This window comes from Orbicella franksi, chromosome 14, assembly GCF_964199315.1.
Source record: "Orbicella franksi chromosome 14, jaOrbFran1.1, whole genome shotgun sequence".
NCBI lineage: Eukaryota > Metazoa > Cnidaria > Anthozoa > Scleractinia > Merulinidae > Orbicella > Orbicella franksi.
In genome coordinates, this window is record NC_138158.1 from 15,361,775 (window position 1) to 15,386,053 (window position 24,279).

The 24,279-nt window shown below is 38.3% G+C and overlaps 2 protein-coding genes and 1 long non-coding RNA gene across 8 annotated transcripts in view; 1 reads left to right on the forward strand and 2 right to left on the reverse strand.

Moving 5' to 3' along the window:
• Window positions 1–24,279, reverse strand: part of LOC145467319 (von Willebrand factor D and EGF domain-containing protein-like) — a 104,042-nt gene that overhangs the window by 64,447 nt on the left and 15,316 nt on the right. For 5 of the 6 annotated variants that reach the window (XM_081450868.1, XM_081450867.1, XM_081450865.1 and 2 more), the window contains exons 6-9: window positions 21,919–22,010; window positions 21,362–21,437; window positions 20,573–20,800; window positions 18,468–18,631 (exon numbers count right to left, since the gene is read on the reverse strand). In XM_081450868.1, the coding sequence (XP_081306994.1) occupies window positions 18,468–18,631; window positions 20,573–20,800; window positions 21,362–21,437; window positions 21,919–22,010 (560 nt within the window). The remainder of the gene's footprint in view (window positions 1–18,467; window positions 18,632–20,572; window positions 20,801–21,361; window positions 21,438–21,918; window positions 22,011–24,279) is intronic. The other variant, XM_081450863.1, reaches the window with a different exon arrangement.
• Window positions 2,845–6,155, reverse strand: LOC145467479 (uncharacterized). The gene is made up of 2 exons (XR_014042056.1): window positions 5,840–6,155; window positions 2,845–2,976 (listed from the first exon to the last, which is right to left on the reverse strand). It is a non-coding gene; the product is annotated as an uncharacterized LOC145467479 (long non-coding RNA).
• LOC145467354 (uncharacterized) lies at window positions 15,376–18,351 on the forward strand. The gene is made up of 2 exons (XM_081450904.1): window positions 15,376–15,938; window positions 16,568–18,351. Exon 2 carries the CDS (start codon window positions 16,671–16,673, stop codon window positions 18,252–18,254), a length of 1,584 nt encoding a protein of 527 aa, XP_081307030.1. The 5' UTR covers window positions 15,376–15,938; window positions 16,568–16,670; the 3' UTR covers window positions 18,255–18,351.

Consider the following 24,279-nt stretch of genomic DNA (forward strand, 5'->3'; position numbering starts at 1 on the left):
ACGAAAACGGGCGCTCTTCAAACGAAAACACTGTTCAAACCCGAGGAATTTGAAAACGCCGGCTTCACTGGAAAAGTTGAAAATTTACAGAGTATGTAAATAACATGTAATTAACATGTAAATAATCCAAAAAAGACTGTAAAGAATAATTTACATGATTTTTCCCCTTTTACATGTTTTGGAGGTTTCATGTAAATAACATGTAAATATTTTAAGTGAAACATGTAAATGATGACGAAAACACTGTAAATGTTTCAAAGCAAAGGGCTAAGATCATGTAAATAACATGTAAACTGTTCCTGCAAATACTGTAAATAGCCTGTAAATTTCTTGTGATTCAACCTGGAAACCCGTAAATAACATGTAAATTTAATACAGGGAGGGTGCCATAATACTGTAAATAACATGTAAATAAAAAAGAGGAGGCTGTAAACAACATGTAAATAAAAAAAGGGAGGCTGTAAATAACATGGAAAATGAAAACAGGAGCCTGTAAATAACATGTAAATCGAAGAAGGGAGCCTGTAAATAACATGTAAATCGAAAAAGGGAGCCTGTAAATAACGTGTAAATCGAAAAAAGGAGTGTAAATAACATGGAAATCAAAAAAGGAGCCCATAAAGAACATGTAAATCGAAAAAGGGAGCCTGTAAATAACACGTAAATCAAAAAAGGGAGCCTGTAAATAACATGTAAATCGAAAAAGGGAGCCTGTAAATAACATGTAAATCGAAGAAGGGAGCCTGTAAATAACATGTAAATGGAAAAGGGGAGCCTGTAAATAACATGTAAATGGAAAAGGGGAGCCTGTAAATAACATGGAAATCGAAAAAGGGAGCCTGTAAATAACATGTAAATCGAAAAAGGGAGCCTGTAAATAACATGGAAATCGGAAAAGGGAGCCTGTAAATAGCATGTAAATGGAAAAAGGGAGCCTGTAAATAACATGGAAATTGAAAAAGACAGCCTGTAAATAACCTGTAAATTGAAAAAGGGAGCCTGCAAATAACCTGTAAATTGAAAAAGGGAGCCCGTAAATAACCTGGAAATGGAAAAAGGGAGCCTGTAAATAACATGGAAATCGAAAAAGGAGGCAGAAACCCTGTACGATAAATGACTTGTAAATAATAACTTGAAGAAAAATGCATGGAATGTACTGTTTTATTGTAATCAAATCTGTTGACCTTAATCATAATAGTAGAAAATATGCAAATTTATACAGAATCAGAAATTTATTGCAATCAGAACAAACTCAGTAAAATTCAAATAGTTTTTATATGCCATGAATAAGGTGTACAATGTATACATTGCAACAAATAAAACATGTTTTCTTTTCTATCTATCCATAACAAGACGACTTAAATGTAATTTTTTGCATGGCCAAAATATTTTAAAATACCATGAGTGAGCTCCTTTAACCGAATTCAAGCACTTTTCAAGAAGACTACTGAAATTCAAGACCTTTTCAAGATTGTGTGAAACCATGTCATATTCAGCTCTATTTAATTCCTAAATAATAAAATGATTAAGAACTATACTGTTGTCAGCTACAACTAGTAAAAATTTTGCAATTTAGGTGTATTACTAAATTAAAATTGTTTGCGAATGGATACCTGTCTTAAATATATACTAAATCCACAAAGTCAAATGTAACATAATGATAATACCTTTGTCATAAAATGAATGAATAAACTGTTTTTTCTTACTAAGTAATTAATGTAGGATTAAATTAGCCTTAATAATGAAAAATGGGGGAGGCACGATGGCCTCATAGTTACATATAGTGCGCTCAACTCCTAATCGAGCGATTCGGGTTCAAGCTCTAGGTGGGTACATTCTGTTGGGTTGTTGGGCAACACACTTTACTCTCAGTGCCTCTCCACCCAGGTGTATAAGTGGGTAGCAGCGAATTTAATGGACTTTACCTTTACCTTATTATGAAAATTACTGCAACGTAAGTGTGAAGTATTGATCAACTTTTTTCATAGAGTGAATTGTTCTTTTGAAATAACAGAAAATAGGGAGAAAAAACCTTTACCACAAGATAGAGACTGACATTTTAAATTCATCACAAAAACATTCATGTCAAAGGAATACTAGATTGCATAACATAAAACAAGGCTTCTGACATCTTTTAGGCTATATTTACAAAGTCACAGTTTCCTTCTTTTTCCAAAACTGTACGGAATCCAAACAGTACAAACATTTTGGACCCCTGACAAAACATTCACTGTAAACAATATTCAAAATTTTACTTTTTCTTTTTGTGATAAAAAAAAAACTGTAATGTAAAAAAAAAATTCATAGGGGCCTGTTGAAATTGAAAGGCGTATCTAGTACCATAGTTCCCATAACACATCATAAGTTAATAAATTATTGTTCTGGTGCTACATGTTTGTAAACATAGCCTTTGCTTTTTATGATGAAATCTTATAGCTGCTGTATTGAACAATAAGTATCAACCTAGCAATCTAAGATATTTAAATTTGATGCTAATTCACTAACACAGGTACAGTGTAAGTGATACTTCAAAGCATTAAAAAATAATGTTTAAAGTGGTTGAATTTATGCCAGAAAGCTGCCAGACCATATCAAAGTGTTGAAGATCACCATGTTAGACTGTAATGCACCAGGGGCCCATTTCTCGAAGGTCCCAAAAAGTTTTTGCACCCAGAAAGCCTTACCAAAATCTGAAATCTTATGCTTACAGAGCTGTTTTAATCGCTTATTCTCAATATGAACAGAGGTTTCCTTCACACAAGAAGTTTCAGGCATATAAAACTCTTAGGTTTTAGACACAGCTCAATTAAAGATGGCTTTCTGGGCGTGAAACATTTCCAGGGCCTTCAAGAAATGGGCCTTGGACCCCTTATAGAGTCATAAGTACTGTAGACTTCTCAGTGGCTGATTTTTTCCTGATCAAGCATCAATGCCAAGGAGTATGCATTTATTGATCGCTCTCAATTTTACTTCATCCTACAAGTAACATAAAACATTTCGTTAAATAAGATAAGTTATGTCTGAGTATGAATCAGCAAATTCTGTGTATGATATCAATCAGTGAATTTTACATTGGAGTTATTATTTTGTTTCTTATCATTCCAATTTATACTGTGACCTTTGAAATCGGACTGTAGCCGGTCATGTTGACTGGCCAAAGTAATTTTAGCTCAGTCACGTCTCGTTTCTGACCGGTCAGGACATTTATGCAAAAATCAAGTACATGTAATGTGAGCCAAATTAAACCCACAAATATAGTTTGTTTGTTCCAGTCACTGCTAGACCGTTTAAAAATTGGCTTAATATTTTTCCGAACGGATTTAACCTCAGTCACTCAAATGGCATTCCTATCAATCTTGAACGCATGACAAACAGCAAGCGAATGGTCTTTAGCAGTTCGAACAGATACATGTATGCATTGGTGTATGTTTTCATTAGAGGTCATAATAAAAAAGAGATTAAAAACTCTCAGATTTACAGTTGGAGATTTGATTGTTTATTCAAGAATGAACAACGTGACCGTCTCAACATGACATGACTGGTCAACATGACCGGCGAGTGAAGTTTTTGGCCAGTCAAGTCACCATTCTGGCCAGACATTGCCTGTTGACCGGCCATTATTTTGAGCCCTGAATATTCATCAATCAAACAGATCTTACATCTACATCTGTAGCTATTGTGTGACAAAAACTTTGCATCTCTGATTGGAAGGCACTGAATGTCAGAGGATGTAGAAGAACTAAACTCAAAATGTGTGGCAGTAAATATTCAATGTTCACTATCTTCTACATTGTAATATTCATGCACAATAAATCAAACTCCTATCAAACAATGTTTAAATAATAAGTCAAGTTATTTGCAGGCACAATTTGATTGTTTCTTACACGCACTTATGCTCTATTGGTGGACAAAGGTACAGCTGATGTCATAAATGTTTGTTTTTGTTTCTTTGTTATGTATTTCAAAGCAGATAGATTCTACGTTGTCGCGCATTTGTTCAGTAATAGATCACAGAGGACATCAAAATGTGGTAAGAACATAGTGACACGCCTGAAAAATTCACAGATTCTGTGACACACTCTGGTAATGGCTTATGTGAATATTTTTTGTTTTTACCACATTTTGGTGTTATCTGTGATCTACTCAGGGCAGGAAAAAACCAGGTCTGATTTCCTCAGCCAAGTAAATTTTGCTCTTGGGCAAACAAAAATAGAAGTTCAGTGGCCCGGTGGGCAAGTGAAATTACAATGTAGCCTCAGTAGTCTTGTGAGTCTGACTAAAAATGCCAGCTTGATAAATGATAATTTCCAGTCATTCCATTTCAAAACTTAAGACCTAAAGATTAGTTAATTATTAGGTTGAAAGCAAGAATTAGTTAGGAATCCGAGCGTACCTCATTCGCATTTGTCCTCTGATTTCCCTACTGGCCACCACACTGGCAACTAATATTTAAATGGGGGCAAGTGAAAACTGAAATTGACTGGCCCACTGGGCAAGTGACTTACAATTTTTTTTCCTGCCCTGCTACAGATGAATGAACAGATGCATGACACATGAAACCTGCATGTATTTGGTAAGAGCCCAATTTCGTACAAGTAAAATGTACAGCTGTAACAGGTCTCTAAAATGCTGTCTGGTCATCCCAGGGTAAGGCAATCGATTGAAATTGATCCATAAATTGATATAAATCAATAAATTGAAATTAATGTAAGTGTCATCAGTGCTATCAATCAATTGAAAGAAATTCATACTCACATGCTAGAGAAGTTTCAAGTTATCAATTTGATTTTACCAAATTTATCAGTCATTAGAGAATCAATTGAAAGTTGGCCTCTCTTTGTTAGTTCACATAAACTGTAGAAAAATTGTGTCCCTCAACACAATGTTTGATTGTAACTTTTTTATGTAGATTTCAAAGGCACTACCAAAGATCCCCAAAACATAGTCCCCGATACATGTATGCCAGCAAAATATTCTTTTTACAAGATACAATGTTATGTTTTTATGCAATTGTATTCATGATTTCATATTTCACTTCATATCTTTTGTTCATTTCTTTCTTAAATGTTGCTTAGAAGATACGCTAGTATCAGCAAAATTGATAATGTTTATTGAAAATTTGATCACAATCGATTACTCATGACGAATGCTTTTATTGATTTCTGATATCATTGACTAATTCCTATTGATTGTTATGAAATAATCGATTGACTATACTGTGTCGTCCAAGACAAGTAGATTTTCCTGCCTGGGCAAGTTACTCTTCCTTTTTTTCAAGTCCTGTGTAGTTTTCATGACAGTTTGAGGTACAGGTATACCTCTTTATAAAGTATCGAAGTGTTTTTTTTGTGAAAGAAAATTTCACAACATTTAACTTACTATCAGCACCAGTGGGTGCAATGTCCACGAACAGTTGTGTAGCATATTGTAACTTGCATGTAGGTACAACTGTAGACAATTAAGTAACTTCAGAATACTTACACTAGCATAAGAGAAATTTCTCTGCTGAAGATGGCACATTACATTTTAGCTTACTAGCATTCACATCAGAGGGCAACATAACCTTACAAGAGAATGCATCAGAAGGAATCATAAGGTGCATATAAGCCAATAACAAATGTCGCATGCTCTTACTCGGTTATCGAGAACAGATAATAACAGATAATAACAGATAATAAAGCCCTTTATGCACAGCAGGTACACCTCAACAAAGTCGATTCCACAAGCAATGTAACTTCTCCTTGATAATGACACATTCACAACCAAAGGCAAAACGAAATGTATACGTATCTTGACGTTACTTTACTCTACTCGTTCAATTTATGCAAGACTTGCTTACCTGTTGTTGTTGTTGCCTGTAATCGCTATCTTCAGCTTCTGCGTAACGGAAAACTTTGCCTTGAAACCGTGCACGATGACGAAGCGAAGGTAGAGTGGATTTTGGCCCGCTAAAACAGAGCTCGAGTTCGATTCAAGTTCCAACGAACTGCCAAACATGGCGGGAGAACCGAGAGGACGTGGTACCTAACATGAAGACCGCTGATTCCTGTTTGTTAGTGATCGGGCACTCACAAGGCTGGTATGCTCTTATAAAGGGACTGGGATAACAGTGATGGCAATGAAAGCACAAAACGGTAGAAATCACCAAAAAAACAAACAAACAAACAAACAAACAAAAAAACAAAATGTCATTTTGGGTACCGAAAAAAAGTCAGCTATCATTTCGGAAAGGCGATAAGTCCTAACGTTTTCGGGAAATGGACAAAAAAGCCCTAATAAGTACGAGATACACACGCTCCCCTAGAATAACCGAACAGATTTTTTTTTTTTTTTTTGCGCAACCTAAAATTAACCTACAGAGCTTTGAAAGTACACCAGATAGCCTAAAACAGCGTTTCAAAGCATTCGAGAGAAAACGGTCGTTGGGCCGGCCGTGTCCCTTATGGTTCCCTGCCTAACCTAAATCGCGTCAGTTCAAATTCGGTCACCGGGGCTCTTTCCGTCTTGAACTCATACAACACGTGACGCTTTCATGGTCCTTCATGAATAAATACGTACGTTGCCGAGAATTAATTTTTCTCTTTTCTAGAGACGTAAGCTTGGGACGCCTGCAATTCTAGTTTTATTTTGTCGTTGTGGATGTGCGGAAAGTTCACAAGAAGACAGCTTAGTGCGGTGTCGATCAATGCAGCGATTTAGTTTGGTGCATACCTTCTAACCCAAATTCAATTTAAAGCACACTATAGCACACACTTGGATTTTAGAGAGGTTCAAATGCTTCAACGTAAAAGGCACCTTAATGGAGGCTTCACGGAGGTTTACGGAGCTTTAGGGCGGTGTTACATTTTAACTTTACACGCCTTTAAAAGGTCCCATTTATATGTTCTCGGTTACCCGAGACAACCCTTCCTCTCTCTCCCCCCCGTCCCCCCAAGTTTAACCTGGCCGGGGTAACTTTTCATTTATTTCCTTGCAAAATCCAACCAACCGTTTACAAGAGGATAGCGAACCTGTCGGTAACTTGGAATTTACATCATTTCAACAGTCTTCGTTGGTTGAACCGTTACACCAGAGTTATATTAAATAAGCCCACTTTTCGGTTACATGGTTTTTGCAAAGTTTAGGCAGGCCTTCTCTTAAATTTAGTGTTTTTTTCTAAGAGTCTCCATTTTACATTAACGTGGTCTTAACAGTTTTTCGAAAAGCCCCCATTATCTCATTTAAATTGTTTTCACAGCCTTTGCAAGGTCCCCCTTTTTAATTTACATGTTTTTAACAGGCTATTTACAGCCCCCCACTGCACCCGTGCAACTTCTAGGTTTTCCATTTACATGGTTTTTACATGTTTCTTACAGGCTCCCTCTCTTTCATTTACATTGTTTTTACATGTTTCTTTCAGGCCCCCTTTTTTTCATTTACATGGTTTTTACATCTTTCTTACAGGCCCCCTTTTTTCATTGACATGGTTTTTACATGTTTCTTACAGCCCCCCTTTTTTCATTTACATGGTTTTTACATGTTTCTTACAGGCCCCCTTTTTTCATTTACATGGTTTTTACATGTTTCTTACAGGCCCCCTTTTTTCATTTACATGGTTTTTACATGTTTCTTACAGGCCCCCTTTTTTCATTTACATGGTTTTTACAGGGTTACAAACATAACATTTCCAGACTTTTTACAGCATTCGCTTGAATTATTTACACGTTTCTTACATGGTTTAGCAAAGCAATTTACATGTTTTTTACAAAGGCAGATACTGTAAAAGTGCGTAAAATATTTTACAGGTTTTTACATGTTCTTCAAATGATCATTGTCGACAAAGACAATGTAAATCACTATTTACAGAACATTTACATGCTGTACTAAAAGCTGTAAATTTCCTGTAAATTTATTTTACAAAACCCTAACATGTAAATTGTAATTTACAAAGAATGTAAATCAATATTTACATGCTGTAAATTAAAATTGACATGTCCATGTAAATTTTCAACTTTTCCAGTGCTTTGTGTTTAAATTTGAACGGAAAACATTGTTAAAATAGAGCTTTTCCAAAACGATGACGTCACGATCTACTCAAACACAAATCCAAAATGACTGGTGATTGTTGCGTTTTCAAATTTCTCCAACGAAGTGTGGACAGAAAACATTTGATGTGTTTTCAGAGTGATTAACACTCTTTTCAAATTTCTCCGGCGTAGTGTGGACGGGGCATGAGTGTTTGCAGTTCCAGGGTATTGCCATTCAAAGTTAACGCTTACATCCTGCATGAACGCCACCAGATAGACTTGCCACAAGTAGACTTCTACTTCTATAAAATGAAGTCCACTTGTTCCGCTTGCTCGGATTCGAATTTAAAATTTGAAAAAGTTTTGGCACGAAAACATGGGTGTGACATAATGTTTCACAGCCTACCCCTAATTCCCTAGGCCCGGTTGTTCGAAAGCCGATTAACACTAGTCCAGGATTAAAAGTTAATCAGAGTTCTAATTTCTCTTGAATAAAAGTGTTTTCACTGTCCATGTTTCCTGGAGTTTGACATTAGTCAAAGCCAAAATTGAGGGACAAAAAAATTTGAACAGAAAACTTCACTGAAAAGTTACAAAATTGAAATAAAAATTTACGCTATTCCTGGATTAGCTTAATCGTGCTTTGAACAACCCGACCCTGGGGTTTTTTTGAAACATTTCAGAGCGAGCGAACGTAAGCAGAAAAATAAGCCATATGCTCAGTAACCACAGTCATGTATAAGATCAGGAGCCATGATGATTATAGTTCCTGATAAGATCAGATTTCAAGTTGAACAAATGACAGGCCAAAATATTAAAAAATATCAACAAAAAGAACTCAACTTGAGGTGTATTAAGACTGATAAGAAAACAAGAAGTTATATTTTTTTCTTTGCCGCGCGACAAAAGCCAAGAAAATTGAACACGCAAAAACGAAACCGAAAACAAAATTCCCATTCTTTTACTATAGCGGATAACATTTGAGAAAACACCGGAAAATAAAAGCGAAAAGACACATCTAAACAACGATTTAAAAACAAGAAATCAGATAATATCTTCGTGTGCGACAAATAATACAGCGCAGTGAAAGAAACATGAAACATGAAAATTGTAAATAAAAAAGACGACAAAAATAAGCCAATTACTTTGAGATAAATCGTATTTCAACCGCGCTAAATTAGGCCCGCCTTTTACATGCGCCGAATCGAATTGCCGAATTAAGTGCATGTAAAATGCGACGCTTAAATCAATTAAATGCTACATATTTCAATTAAATGCGAGTTCAGTCGAATATTTGACTGATCCAGTCGAATATACGACTGAAGTTCGACAGTTGATTTAAACGCCGCATTTTACATCTGCCAAATCTAATTCATAAATTATGTTAAATAAATTATGTTAAATAAATTATGTTTGCTCGAATGGGAATTAACACGTCGCTATCGCTCGCGCTCAGCAATTTTATTCGGCAAAAAAATACGAGGTTTAAATCAAATCAGCCGAACTTATTCATTCGAGTCGACTAAAATTAGTATTTGATTTGGCGCATGTAAAATGCTACTTTTAAACCGGGCCTTAGTGCCCACTTATTTCTTTTCTCAGGAGTTTTGTAGTAGCTGAATAAAACTCAAAAAAATGTATTTGAACCAGGCGAATAACCTAAACAAACACGTCCGCGGAGGTCGCCGTAAATTAAATATGCAGAAATCCACGGTGCAAAAATACTGTTTACTTTAAAACCTAAAATTTCCGAAGAAAGGTAACCAAATGAGAGAAACATGACAGGAAGTTCAATAACAATAAATTTTCCTTCAAGATGAGGCAAAAAAAAAACTGGTTAAAATCAAAAAAAATGTTCAAAATTTCGCAGACGTGCTTCGCTGCGTGACAGCATGTTCAAATTAATAGATCGTTTTTACTGTCACGCAATAAAAAAATAAATCGAAAACCATCCTTTGGAAAAAGCTATGAAATTATGATGTTATAGAAGACAACTAAATAAGACACTTCTCCAAGTTTTAGGCCTGTGCGTTTCCCCAAACTTCAGATATTCGTCGAAATGTTTCGCAGATATTTACACAGCCCAGTATTAAAACGCAATGTTGGTGTACCTCCGTGGTACACCAATATGGCGACCGGAAAATAGTGTAAACATCTGGAACTTCCTTTGGCTATCTAGGCGACTGATTATCAGTACTGATCAAACAAGCATTTACATAAGCACTTTTCCTAATGCTCTAACTTCTAAAAAGGCTGAAAATCACGAGATAAGTATATATTTTTCGACGAACTCGATCGCAGCCTTGTGTCACGCACCTCCATAACTCTGAAATTCAAAATGCTCTGGATTCCAAACGAAGCACGTTATTGAGCTGTAAAATTGTAAACAGATATGAATATATCGCCTCTTATGCCTGACGAGGATAAAAACTTTGGTGGCTCTTTAGTTTTGGATTTTAGAAAGTGATGACGTCACGTGAAAACGATCTATTCTTCATGCTGAAGCGAAAGCTTGAGTTTTTGCCGACGGCTTTTGCAGTCATTTTATCGGCCGTGGCTTTACTAGTAGTTCAAAAATTTGAATTAAACTTCGAAGTAATACTGTACATTACCATTTTTGTTTTCTTTAAAGTCCAGGAAGCTGCTTGAAATCCGCGATCTGTATTCAAAACCAACCTGACAGCGCAGCGACTTTGTAAACAAAAGGTTGTATTTACCTTTAAAAGCATCCTTAATTTCTGTGTCAGAACTTTCTGGTCCCAAAACTACAGCTTGGACTCCTTTCTCGTTCAGGCTGGGTACCTGGTCTTTCATCAAGGAAATCAAAGAAAAAATAACAGGACAAACTGTCTCAAAAACTTCTGTTTCACCACGTTCAAAAAAGTCCAATACAAACGGCCTAATGTGGAATGTTAAACTCTTTGCAGATCCAGACGGTGATCGCGACGACTAATGCATCCTTCAACTACTACCTTGATTCACTCCGATTTCTTCGAAACCAAGCTTCTTGAGCAAAACATCTTGTTTCAGCTTAACTGTGTTGTGTGTAGCTTGCGAAGAGCCCTGGTACAAAACAAGTGTTGAAGACCTTCCCTCAAAACAAACTTTGCGACTCTATTTGCCGAGTAATGAACACATGTGACCTCTAAGCTCTAAAAAAGGCACTGTCGAGCGGCAGAAAAATCCACGAATACCAAATATACTCACTGACAGTTGTTCGGTGAAGGACAAATTAACCTACAGACGACAGGGGACAGACAATCCTCGTACAGACTTGAGCCCGCTGAGTTATCAGCGGTTTAATTAATTGTAATCTCTATTTTCTCCGTCTCATTCATGTTATGCTCATTTAGCACAGCGGGTAGTGGACAAGTCCGCATTGGAAAGTAACTGCGATCGACTCCGGGTGCATGTAGATTTTTAATTTTTTTCTTTCCTTTCTTTTTTCAATGTTTTTAGCGATAAAATAAATAAATGCTCTGTGTTTATATCATTTCGCTCTCTATATGTGCATTTACCATACCATAACCGTACTTCAACGACTTCCGTTTCTGTAAAATCCATACGCAGTCCGCATCCAGTGAGAACTTGTGCTGCTCATCGATTTTACGATTCTGGATGTTCTCATTTTCGGTGGCCGAGTCTTCTTTAACTTACATCTTTTAATTTAGAGCTTTAAAACAGCTTATTTTAATTAACTTGACAGCAATTTAAAAGTAAGCCGCGAGCGTACCTCATTTGCATAATGTTTACAGCCCATCGAGCGAGCGAGGCATTTCCCCATAACTCACGATAACTCGTATTGCGCATGCGCAATTCACGGGTTAAAAACCACTGCGCTTTCCAGATTTCTTCCTTACAAAGTTTCCAGACTTCGCTTCCTTTGAAAATTCCACGACTTCGCCGTTCTGTTAGCCAGTCTGAATAACTGTCATGGTGTTAGTTGAGTAAGTACTTGACTTTTGTTTGGTGGTCCCAGATCAGAAAAAATCGGCAAATGTGGATTGCGTGACTACTTGCGAAGTGTAAAGACCGCGGCGAGTGAATCCAAACTGTTTGCTCGTGCAAGTAAGATAGTTCGCATTGTCAGCCCAACTAAACATTTTTGGACGAAATTGGAAGATGTAGGGGGGAAGGGGGTGTTGTTTAAGTCTGCAAAAGGACAGAACTCGACGAATCACAGAGCCGAGGGTCCTGCTATCACGTCATGTCTACGTAGATTAATGGAAAGTATTACCGCATTCACAAAAGTTGTACAATACACCTTTCCTCTTTACCTTTAAAATACATGTTTGTCGTTTGTGCTTTTTGAATAGAAATGCACCGTTGATAGTGCTGGGATACAAAAAGAGCAAAAGAAGCCTAGAGGGCATCGGATTTTAGATGCGCGGTGTGTGTTTACATCCATATTCACCCCTGTTGCTTTCTGCTAAACGATATAAACTATAATATGGACGCTTTCCATTCGACCAAAACTTCTGAAATTTTCGAGACAGGCATGAATGGTACGCAAATTTCCTGGGAAAGGTTCCAGAAAATCCGCAAAATTTTTGGTCCAATGGAAAGCGCCCATATATATACCTCCTTAGCCGGGAATTCGGTAGCAGAAAAATAGGACAGTCAGAAGAGCTAAAATGTTTCTTTATTTTACCTTGAGAATTCACAATTATGGACAAAGCGAACTTCTACATCCATAATTAGCCAGTGTAAAATAGTTAGCATTATGTATTGTAACCTTATTTTGCACGTTTTAGAGGCAAAAGTAAGAGCGAATGCATGGACCGTCCACCGGGACAAAAAATGTATCTGTTGTAGAGAGGAGTCCGCTGTGGAGAGGTGACCGTTAGTGGAGGTTCGACTGTATAGTCTATATAGTTTTAAAAAAGAAAGTAACAAGAGTGAATATGTACGCAAATTCTCAACACGTACCCATTTAAGACTAGTGCCTCCTATACCAAAAGCACAAGCAATATACCTGTGTTTTAAAGTTGAATAGGAATAGGAAGGGTGTGGTTTTTTATTACCGGTAATAAAGTCGAAACTTTCTACAACGGTCAAGTTGCGAACAGAGGAAAGTGGATTTTATGGAACGGTATCAGTAGAGGTAAAGTACGACACCGATATTTTCTTGCGATTCAAGATTTTTACCTTAAAAAAAAATGCTCAGTGTAACATGTAAATACGTAACACAATCAAAACATATCAATAAGACAGAAACCAAACAGAAATAGAGACCAACGACGCGCAGTATAGATCAAGTTTCGTGACCATGTCCAATAAAAAATGAAGTTTTGAAGACAGGGTTTGTCAGCTGTTGATTAACTGGCCGTTTCGGAGAGGTTTTTTTGGCAGTTGGGACGCGTTTTAGTGGCTCTTGCCGTTGTGTAGAGGTGGCCATTCTAAAGAGGTTAAAATAAGAGTGACCGTCCGCCAGTACGAAAAAAGTGGTCGTTGCAGAGAGGTGGCCATTTCTGTAGAGGTAGCTGATAGTGGAGGTTCGACTGTAGTTTCCATTTTTTCACGCAGACGTAGAGAGAAAACACCCTGCCTACACGAGGCGAGCAAGGAACAGTTTTGATTCCCTATCCACGCCCCCGGCGAGGCAAGCAGACTCCCATATAAAAATGACGGAGGTGCTTTTCCTACCTTTTAGGGGTTAAAAATGAAGTTCAAGTAGCCTTAAGGGTGTTTATCCTCAAAAGGTCCCCAGCGGCAGCTTTTGGGATGCCTTTTAGGGTACTGATCCGAAAAGAAATATGACAGGAGATAATGTGTTATGTAAGAATTGGTATCTCTTAGGAGAGAAAAAATTTCAAGCCACGCCCACAAAACAGGATCTTGGTACCTCTTAAGGGTTCTTTTCAAAATTTCCACGAGAACCCCCGTCCTTTTTATATGGGTGTCCCCTCCCCTCGGGGTCTACGTCGCCATCTTTACTCAATTTGCAAAACGTCATATGTTCATGATTGTCACGCAATCCACATTTGCCGAATTGTCTGAACTACGACCACCAAACAATGTCAAGTACTCAACTAACACCATGACACTTATTCGGACTGGTCAACAGAACAGCGAAGTCTTGGAACTTTACAAGAGAGCGAAGTCTGAAAACTTTGTAAGAAAGAAATCTGGACAGCGTAGTGCGACTGACTAGGAAACATTTGTGATTTTCTGTCTTGCTGCTCACGTTTTGCAAGTGGCGGACGACTGTTAGAACACTCCAAGTAAAATGATGTCACAGTATGTGTTTTATTCAGTGGTATGTGCCATATTAGGTGATAGGAAACGAACGATTCATCTATAAATCTGGTGGTAAAGACAGGGGCAATTGTACCCATTATATTAGAATTGCAAGCACACGGGTAAGAAATATAACGGTCGAATATCTTGCTGTATTATGCCACAACTTTGCGACAGTTGATCATGAGGTTTCGCCAACTGGTTACGCTTTGTTATCATTACCTGGTCTCAGACCAGGATTTCAAGAAATGCTGCAATGAGACGGTTATTTTTAAAGTAGAGTGCACCTATTTACATGAAATGGTTGTGCTCGAATATTTACGCCAAACATGATGGATGCAACTGTATTCGATTGATTACTCAAGTTTCACGTTTCAAAATGTTTTTTTTTCTTGAGGTCAGGTTCGGCTGTGGGTCTTCCACGAAAATTAAAACTGCCGATCTTGAACGAATAATATGTGCTACAGTTGTAACCGTCAAAAAGAAACATACAGCAGGCGGAAGTAAAATCAGTTTCGGGCGATATGCACGTGCCGGTGATCGAAATAAATTTGCATAACATTACAATGTACCGAAAGCAGCTTCTTTTTTATTTAACTGCAAATGTTTGCCAAAGTTAATCATGGGGTCAAGCTAAAAAGAAAAAAAAACAGATTGCAAGCATCTTTATTGACGAAAAAGGTTTCCATTCGCTTATTTTCGTTCTTGATGAAGTTAGCTTTCCAAGTTCCGTGTTGGTTTCACGAATGACGAATTTCTCAAAATGTACCACACGATTATTGCTCTCGACAGGGTACTTTTTCGGGCCTCGGAAGAGACTTTCACAAAACATAATATGGCGTATGGGCTTACAGAAAATTTTAGTTTCGACTTCAAATTCGATGTACTAGTGGGCTTTTGATGATCTTGAAATTAGCTAAAATTAGCCCTTTCGCTCACGAGCTTCGATGAAGGTACTTGTATAGGCCTAAAATATTGTAACACCTGGAGCTTTTGCTAATCAAATTAATGCTTTAGAAACAGCAAGACATGCACTATGATCTACCGAAAGTATATTGATAGATATCGTTGCGTTGATCTGTACGAGCGAAAACAAAATGCACAATTTTCGGTCATTTTCGGCGGCGGCAGAGAGCTAAAATGGCGATTTTCGGGCTTTCCTCGATTTCGAAAAAACTAAAGCGCTTCAGGACCTTTGAATGGTATTTTCGAAAACAACTCATTATAGAAGTTATTTGGGCAAAATATGAAGAAATCCGAAATTTCGCGACTGTCATCCCATTTTCGGTATTCACAGGAATCGACTCTTAAGAACTCGCACTCCATAAAATATGCCTACATAAAATATCCTGGAAATATCCAATTTCAGTATATACCACCCAAGTGAATAGTGCTTTTCGCGCGCTCTGATTGGTTAACTCGGAGGTGATTGGCAAGTACTATTCAACTCCAAGCAGCCGGCGCGAGAGATTCTGAAATTTCCCACCGCTTGTCACACATAAAATAACGTTTAGTCCGCTAATTATTCAGCCTTTGTGGTATATACTAAAACAATTATTCACCTCAGTGTCGGTGAAAGTGATGGATATTTATCTCCACTTCGGTGAATAATTGTTAAAAATAGACTGAAAAGCCCCAGGATCGATTCTCCACCTCTTCATGTCTAAGGCTACTGTTATTATCTGCTTTAAAGTTCCGAGATGTCCTTAAGATGGGTTTTTGGGGGACTTCGAACAGTATTCTCTTCTCCCATAATCACTCTAAATTTACAGCGCGGTATGAGAGCAACACAACCAGTGACGTCACTAGGCTGTTTTAGCCGCGCCAAGAGGGCCGCTAATTTTGGACTTAACCAGCCAACTTCGAACGGCTGAAAAGCAGTTTTCGCTTGCCGTATGCGAAAAAACAGTCTGCAGTGTTTCCAAGTAAGGTTGAAACTTTATTACTAAGCAAAAATCTCACATACGAAAATTTCGTTTCAGTAGCACTTTAAATGGGTTAAATAATCACATGGAGTATATTCATCATTGAAAACTTAGAGGTCTAACTTTTTTGAGTTTTGCCTGTTGTGTCGCTAGTGAGATAATTTTTTTTCATATCAGTTTCAATTTGCCTTACTGCATCATTGTCTAAAGTTTCAAGATCTAGATCAGATAAATGGTATTTTTCTAACATGTTCAAAAAGTTGGAATAAAACCCGGAATTATTAATAGAATGCAAATTTTTCGACATCAGAAAGATTGTTTGACGATAGGGTCATCGTGTTTGTTGTTTAGATAAAGATAACATTTCATTATTTTTCGGTTAATTACAATAAGTAGCAGGTCTCGTCCAAGCTCAGCAGCTACAAGCGACGTTAAAGGTGATAGTGGTAGTGATACTGTGGTAGTGGTGGTGGTACTGGTGCTGGTAGTGTTAGTGGTAATGGTGGTAGTGGTGGTGGTAGTGGTGGTGATAGTGGCAGTGGTAGTGGTAGTGGCAGTGGTAGTGGTAGTGGTAGTGGTAGTGGTAGTTGTAGTGGTGGTGGTGGTGCTAGTGGTAGTGGTAGTGGTAGTGTTAGTGGTAATGGTGGTAGTGGTGGTGGTAGTGGTGGTGGTAGTGGTGGTGGTAGTGGTGGTGATAGTGGCAGTGGTAGTGGTAGTGGCAGTGGTAGTGGTAGTGGTAGTGGTAGTGGTAGTTGTAGTGGTGGTGGTGGTGCTAGTGGCAGTGGTAGTGGTAGTGGCAGTGGTAGTGGTGATAGTAGTAGTGGTAGTGGTAGTTGTAGTGGTGGTGGTGGTGCTAGTGGTAGTGGTAGTGGAAGTGGTAGTGGTAGTGGTAGTGGTAGTGGTAGTGGTAGTGGTAGTGGTAGTGGTAGTGGTAGTGGTAGTGGTAGTGGTAGTGGTAGTGGTAGTGGTAGTGGTGGTGGTAGTTGTAGTGGTGGGGGTGGTGCTAGTGCTAGTGGTAGTGGTAGTGGTAGTGGTAGTGGTAGTGGTAGTGGTAGTGGTAGTGGTAGTGGTAGTGGTAGTGGTAGTGGTAGTGGTAGTGGTAGTGGTAGTGGTAGTGGTAGTTATAGTGGTAGTGGTAGTGGTAGTGGTAGTGGTAGTGGTAGTGGTAGTGGTAGTGGTAGTGGTAGTGGTGGTGGTGGTGGTAGTAGTAGTGGTAGTGGTAGTTGAAGTGGCGGTGGCGGTGCTAGTGGTAGTGGTAGTAGTAGTGGTAGTGGTAGTGGTGGTGGTAGTGGTAGTGGTAGTGGTAGTGGTAGTGGTAGTGGTAGTGGTAGTGGTAGTGGTAGTGGTAGTGGTAGTGGTAGTGGTAGTGGTGGTGGTGGTAGTGGTAGTGGTAGTGGTAGTGGTAGTGGTAGTGGTAGTGGTAGTGGTAGTGGTAGTGGTAGTGGTAGTGGTAGTGGTAGTGGTAGTGGTAGTGGTAGTGGTAGTGGTAGTGGTAGTGGTGGTGGTGGTAGTGGTGGTGGTGGTAGTGGTAGTGGTAGTGGTAGTGGTAGTGGTAGTGGTAGTGGTAGTGGTAGTGGTAGTGGTGGTGGTGGTAGTGGTAGTAGTAGTGGTGGTCGTGGTGGTACTGGTAGTGGTAGTGTTGGTACTGGTAGTGATAGTGGTAGTGATAGTGGTAGTGGGAGTGGGAGTGGTAGTGGTGGTGGTAGTGGTGGTGGTAGTGGTAGTGATAGTGATAGCGGTAATGGTAGTAGTAGTGGTGGTGGTAGTGCTAGTGGTGATGGTGGTGATCGTAGTGGTGGCTGTGGTAGTGGTAGTGGTAGTGGTAGTGGCAGTGAGAGTGGTGGTGGTAGTCGTAGTGGTAGTGGTATTAGTAGTGGTAGTGGCAGTGGTGGTTGTAGTAGTTGTGGTGATAGTGGTCGTGGTGGTGGTGGTAATGGTGGTGGTAGTGGTAGTGTTTGTGGTAGTGGTGGTGGAGGTGGTAGTGATAGTGGTAGTGGTAATGGTGGTAGTAGTGGTGGTTGTGGTGGCAGTGGTGGTGGTGGTGGTGGTCGTGGTGGTGTTGGTAGTTGCGGTGGTGTTGTAAGGGGTAGTGGTGGTGTTGGTGGTAGTTGTAGTGATAGTGGTTATGGTATTGATAATGGTAGTGGTATAGTTGTGGGTAGCGATATTCAAAAAGCAGATACCCAAACAGTTCTTCAATCAGCAGGTTCTTAAATGAACGAAATAACAACGAAGGGGGCCTCTTAAAAGTTAACATTTATTCCACTTCCGAAAATCTTAAGTAACAAATACCTACTTGATATTGTATCCAAACTTGGTGATATCCCCATGTCGATCCTTCTCATATGTACACAGTCCTTCTTCATTTTTGCGGTTTGTGGCGCGTGGAGTGTAAATAGTAACATCAATACCCCAGTAGTTTCTCTCCAACAGCACTCTTATACCGGACGGGACTATAACCTGAATTGAAGAAAACTCACACTTGTTCGTCAATTTCTTTTTTTAAGGTTACTCCAAACATTCGCGGGGCTACGTTTTCCAAATTTTCTTTTTTCCAACCAAATTAGAGTTCATTATTCAAGGTTACATTTTCCAAAAAATGAAAATAAAATATTAAAACGCGCGCGAGTTATTGGGAAAAAGAGGTTTTTAATAAAAGTTAATAAACCGTCAAGGTGTCATAATCCCTAAAAGGCATGGACTCCTCAGCGACCTTTTCGCGGCAAACGGCGTAATCCAGAGATTCTATATCAAATACTTTCAATTTGAGATTTCATTTCCGTCAAGAGTGCCTTTTCGTAGTCACTCTTCGGCAATTGCTACTCAGTTTGTTTTTGCTTTGTTGCACATCGCTTTTCTCCGTTTTGCCCTTTATTGTTGACCACCGGCCTAAAACTTATGCGCCTAAAACGTGACTGTAACACCATCGCTTTACCGCGAAGCTCAACTTTCCTTACTATGAACGCTAGGGGTTCTCTTATTTCATTAGCTAGCGGCATTTTGAGTTGACATATCCCTCTGAGAAGGCTTTACATGTTTATAAATCTTTGGAAGGCGAAAACTTGCACTCGTTTTTCGAGAGAATCCCTGCTCTTTAAATGAATTAATAGGTATGTAGAATCGACGGTTTTCCTTGAAATTTGGCCAGAATATTCACTGATGGATACGGAACGGAACAAAAACGTGTCGCCGAATTCTTTTCTTTCAAAGACTTTTTTCGTGGCGCTCTCTAACGCAACACGTTACACGAATTTTTCGACAGTGGAACTTGACAGATCTATAAAAAGATAACCAATAGAAATGAAAGACAATGCTGACAGGCTTTGAGAGATTGATGCTTTGTGATTAACACTGCACAGTTATTTTGCATCAATGATCGCATTTGATACCCGTTTAATTCGCCGGAATTTCTGTCGGTCGTTTTGGCGTTAACGGCTTCTGCCGCCTTAGGAAAGCAGTCGGCAAAAAAACATATAATTTTATCGAATTCTACATTTTATAACCTTTCTATTGATATATAGTTTGTGGGGGATTCCTTCAAAACAGCGCGTGTGCGAATCTTTTTCTGGAGGAAACCCGCGAAGGTTTAAAGTAAACTTAAACCTCACCTGATTCGACAAGAAATTCGTTTATTTTTGGCTGTGGTGGATACATCTGCACTAAATCCACTTTCGCCAACGTTAATCGCAAGTAAAGGATTTAGCGCTTCTTTAAAACATGTGTAGATAATTGAAGGTTTGCAAAAGTCTTTGAATTGGATGTACGTCCTAAAACAGTTATGGCTCCTTTGTTAGGTAATCAGTCGTTAATAAATTCAGACGATTTGAGGAAAGGACCTGAACCGGCTATTCCTTGCAAGCTGACGTCCGATTTCACCCCGTAGAAGAATTGTAAGCCATCATGAAACTATGTTATATGTTTGATATATAAATATATTACCATCATGTGCCAGTTCTCTTTCACCACAGCTACAACAGCATGTTTATCTGGGTCACACATACTTCATAGAATACGAAGAATATATACATAAACTTAAAAGAAAGCCCCGAAAAGGGAGTTCAGAGGTTGGCCCTAATAATGCAAGCTCCCAAAACTAAAATTAAAAGGTAATGAGTCGTGATATTAAATAAAATAGGGATACCCGAGAGTTAATAAATAAAACAAGGAAACCCTAAAGATATCTACATCGTTAAATAAGAATAAGCTAACTCCTTAAATGGCACAGTTCAACTTCGAAAAACCTAAAAACCTCCAGCCTCCAATACTTCTACCGGTAAAATGTTCCATAAGTAGACCACTCTAACCAAAGTAAAGCTTAAATGCGACCTGGCTCTCGGTGAATAAAGAGTTGAAATAATGATTATTAGACGATTTTAGGCATAAGCCCAATCAAGAACATACCTCGTATTTGCTGTTGATACCCTTAATTACTTGATGTAACGTAATCCCTGGTGCGAGACACTTTGCACGTGGTATATCAACTACAATAGGGGTTGTAGCATCTCGAAACGTTTTCGGTGGATCACCGCAGCAGCTGAATTTTATGAGATCGTTGTGATCGCGGATGATAACTCCACAGTTACATGTTACTAATCTGGCATTATTGCAAGACCATTGTCTCGTTAGCACCTTGAAAATAGTTAGAGACATATTTTTTTAGGAATATACTCGCTGATATATAAAAATGATAACATAATCCCGATAGCCCAGTAATAGAATACAAACTGTTTCAAAGTTCCCGTTCATCTCATAACCACTACCAAGGAGTAGTTGCATCGTGGTGGGATCAACTAAAATGTTTAACTAAATGCTACTAAATCAGACGCCAACCGACTGAAATGGTTCCATCAGGTCAGTGTCAATACATGGCACGGTTTCCGCGTCCTGGTCAAATGGTTGACGTTTAATCTCTTTCTGTGTTGTTGTTGAGGTTTTGCTGCTGCTGATGCAGCTTCGGGGTCTTCCTTTCAGTTCTCAATTTTAGGAACAGTCACCAGAGTTAATTGCGTATATATAAAGAATATATAAAGTTACTTCAGCGCGAGCAGTATGTGATCCCTAATCAATGAAATAGAAACAAATAAGCAAACAAACAAACAAAAAAACAAGATCGAAAAGAAAAATGTCATCATCACGGTTATGGTAAGGTCATTATTTCTCTATCCACGAATAGCGCTCCTTACTTCCTACCTCAAAGTTCTTTTCTTTGTTGTGATACAGAACAAAATCCCCAAGGCCAAAAAAGTCGTGCCATCTCTCTCTAACACTAAAAAATTATACGATCATATAAATAATAATAATAATTATAATGGGTACCTAACAAAAACCATTCATTCCCCCAGCAAATACGCACAAGAAGCCAGCCCAAGAAGAGCACTAACATGTACTTTTATATAGGACTGAAAACATAGTGCAAGAAGAACCATCTGGTAACAGTAGTGAGAAGAAATTTGTATCTTGGGACTCTCTATTAAAATTCTTTTACCAAAAGTTCATAACAAACCAAACGTATATTATTTGCCTTCTGTGAGAGCAGACGTCATGTTTTAGTGTTGAGTTTAAGAAATTGAAGGTAGGAAAGTCATACGTTCAAAATATAGTTAGACAGTGTCAAGGCGTCTCTTCAAACATGCTTCTGACACCCATCATCGTAATTTTCTTGTCGATAGCTCAAAACCCCATAATACTGCCCTTCTCCTTGTTAGTTTCTTAATAATATATATAATAGTTACCAAAAATGAGTATACCTCGGAACGTTCTGTTTATCAAGCATGCGGTAGTGAGGATCAGTAACACTCCTACATTTATGTATTGCCTGAGCTTTCTGTACCACAGTAACCTAAACACAGAGAAAACGAGAGAGAGTGACTGAGAGAGAGAGAGAGAGAGCGGGGGGGGGGGGGGGAGAGAAAGAGAGAGCTTAAAAAACAAGAGGCTCCAAGTAGCCTATACTCATGCACAGAAGGTTACAAGTCGTATAAAATAGATCCGCAGTGCCTACATAGTCAGACAAGCAATTTGAAAACGTTTGCGATCTGACAACTAGAAATAATACGGGAGAAATGCTAATTTGAAAAAAGTGCATCAGATCTAAGATATAGATAATTAAGATGCAGGAGAGAAGATAAGTGCTGTAACGCAATATGCCATCTTTATTACAAGGATATCGTCAGGCGAATAACAAAGCAAACCGAGTCGAAAAATTATAGATAGAGAATTAACAAACGATCAGAATTGCGAATTGGATGAGATATCTTTTTTCATAGCAATTCTGAACTAAATCTGTTTAGGCATTTTTTGTTCAAGTGTTGGACTTGTTTATGTTGGTTGTTAGGAATATATTCCAGCTACTGGGCCATTGTAACAAACATTAACTTTGCCTTATTTTTATTATATTTGCAATTTGATTTTAAAGTATACTTGAAACTTGATAAAATAACAGTATTCCTCAGTAGGCACCTGGTGTTATTTTGTAAGTTGTATGATGCATTGCCATATTTCTGAGAATTAAAATATTATTATATATATATATCCTTACACATGTTGCTAAAAATGTAATAAACCTGAGATAATACTTCGATGACAGCTTACCTTCCAAATGGGTGTTGAAGGCAAATAATTTTGATGTTCTTTGCCATGTAATTTTCCTATGTCTTACGGCGCTGCCGTGCTCAGCCACCTGCCTTTTCATGCCGCGACGGCATTTTCTAAGTGTCACTTTTCTCTGGCTTGTGCAATATTTTTGCAGGACTTGGATCCATGTCTTGCATATAAAGCATCCTCTGGGTATCTATTGAGTTTTGCATTGAATATTTCTAGTGAAAAGAGGCAAGAAGTGAAGGAACTAATTGAACTGAAAAATAGACCCAGATCGATATCACGCAATGTTAAGTGATCACGTGCCGCAAATACATCCGCGTGGATATTTTTGTCGTGCTCTTGCTCATTTCTTCATTTTCTTCCTTACTAGCATACGATGTTTTCGTTTTGGTTTTTTGTAACTTTTTTATTTGTAATCACAAGCCTCTTTCGAAGGAGAGTTCTTTGTATGCAATACTTTGAAGCGGTGTATATACACGCAACACATTTACTTTTCCCATTTTCTAGTGACTGTGCAACAAGCTAGAAATCCTATCTAGTTTTAGCTCCAAAAGTCAAATGCCTGGGCAGTTCAATTGCTAATAATTTCCTAAAGCTAGATAAAAGGGAATAGTAATATATATCTGAAAAAGGGCTAGTTAGTGGCCGCAAAGAGAGTTTTTGTAATTTGTATTAAGAGCGCCTGCCTGTAAAAATCAGACAATTCTTAATTTCGCGGCAAGAGTCGAAAATTCGATTTCGCTGATATTCTTATGGTAGATAGGCTAAGGCATGACAAAAACTACTGGATAGTTTTTTTTGGCAAAAATATCCTTTTATTTCAAAGAAATAGGCAACTTACTAAATTCCGTTAAAATCGTCATTTGACGCACCATTTTATTAAGCAAGTTTGAGAGCCTCGCATGCAAAACCTCATCATTCTTCCGTATTTAAAACACTCAAATATTTTTGTGCAATGTTTAAATGTGTACTGGGTTGATTTTAGGGTATGTTGCGTTGTCTTTTTGGGTGCAAAATAATTAAATTTCGAAGACATGTATTTCATTCACGTAAAAGTACTTTCACCATGTGCGAAACCTTCAAATGGATTAAGCTTCTGGTGGTTGAATAGCAGAAGGATGGTCTACAGATTCCTGTAAAAATTTCTTTGGGCAAATGATTGTGAGGGACGCGAGAGCTTTTCAAAGTACGTCAAAAATGCAAATATTTGACCATCCGTCGTGAAATTTCAATTTACGGGTTAGACGTATATTTTAGCATGCGCTACAAGACTTGACCTATAATAAGTTGAAATCGACGCAGAGCTTATAATTTCGAAATGCTCTAACCTTATTTGTTGTAGAAGGCAGGTCAAAAGCCGATTTGACGTGTTTTTAGTCGATCTCTCACCATTCGTCGTACATAAAGCAGAAGTTTGCTTTTGTTTACACAAGGTTAACTGCCGATGTACATCGCCTACTGTCAACCTATTATTGGTCGAATACCATGAATCTGTGACCATCTTTCTG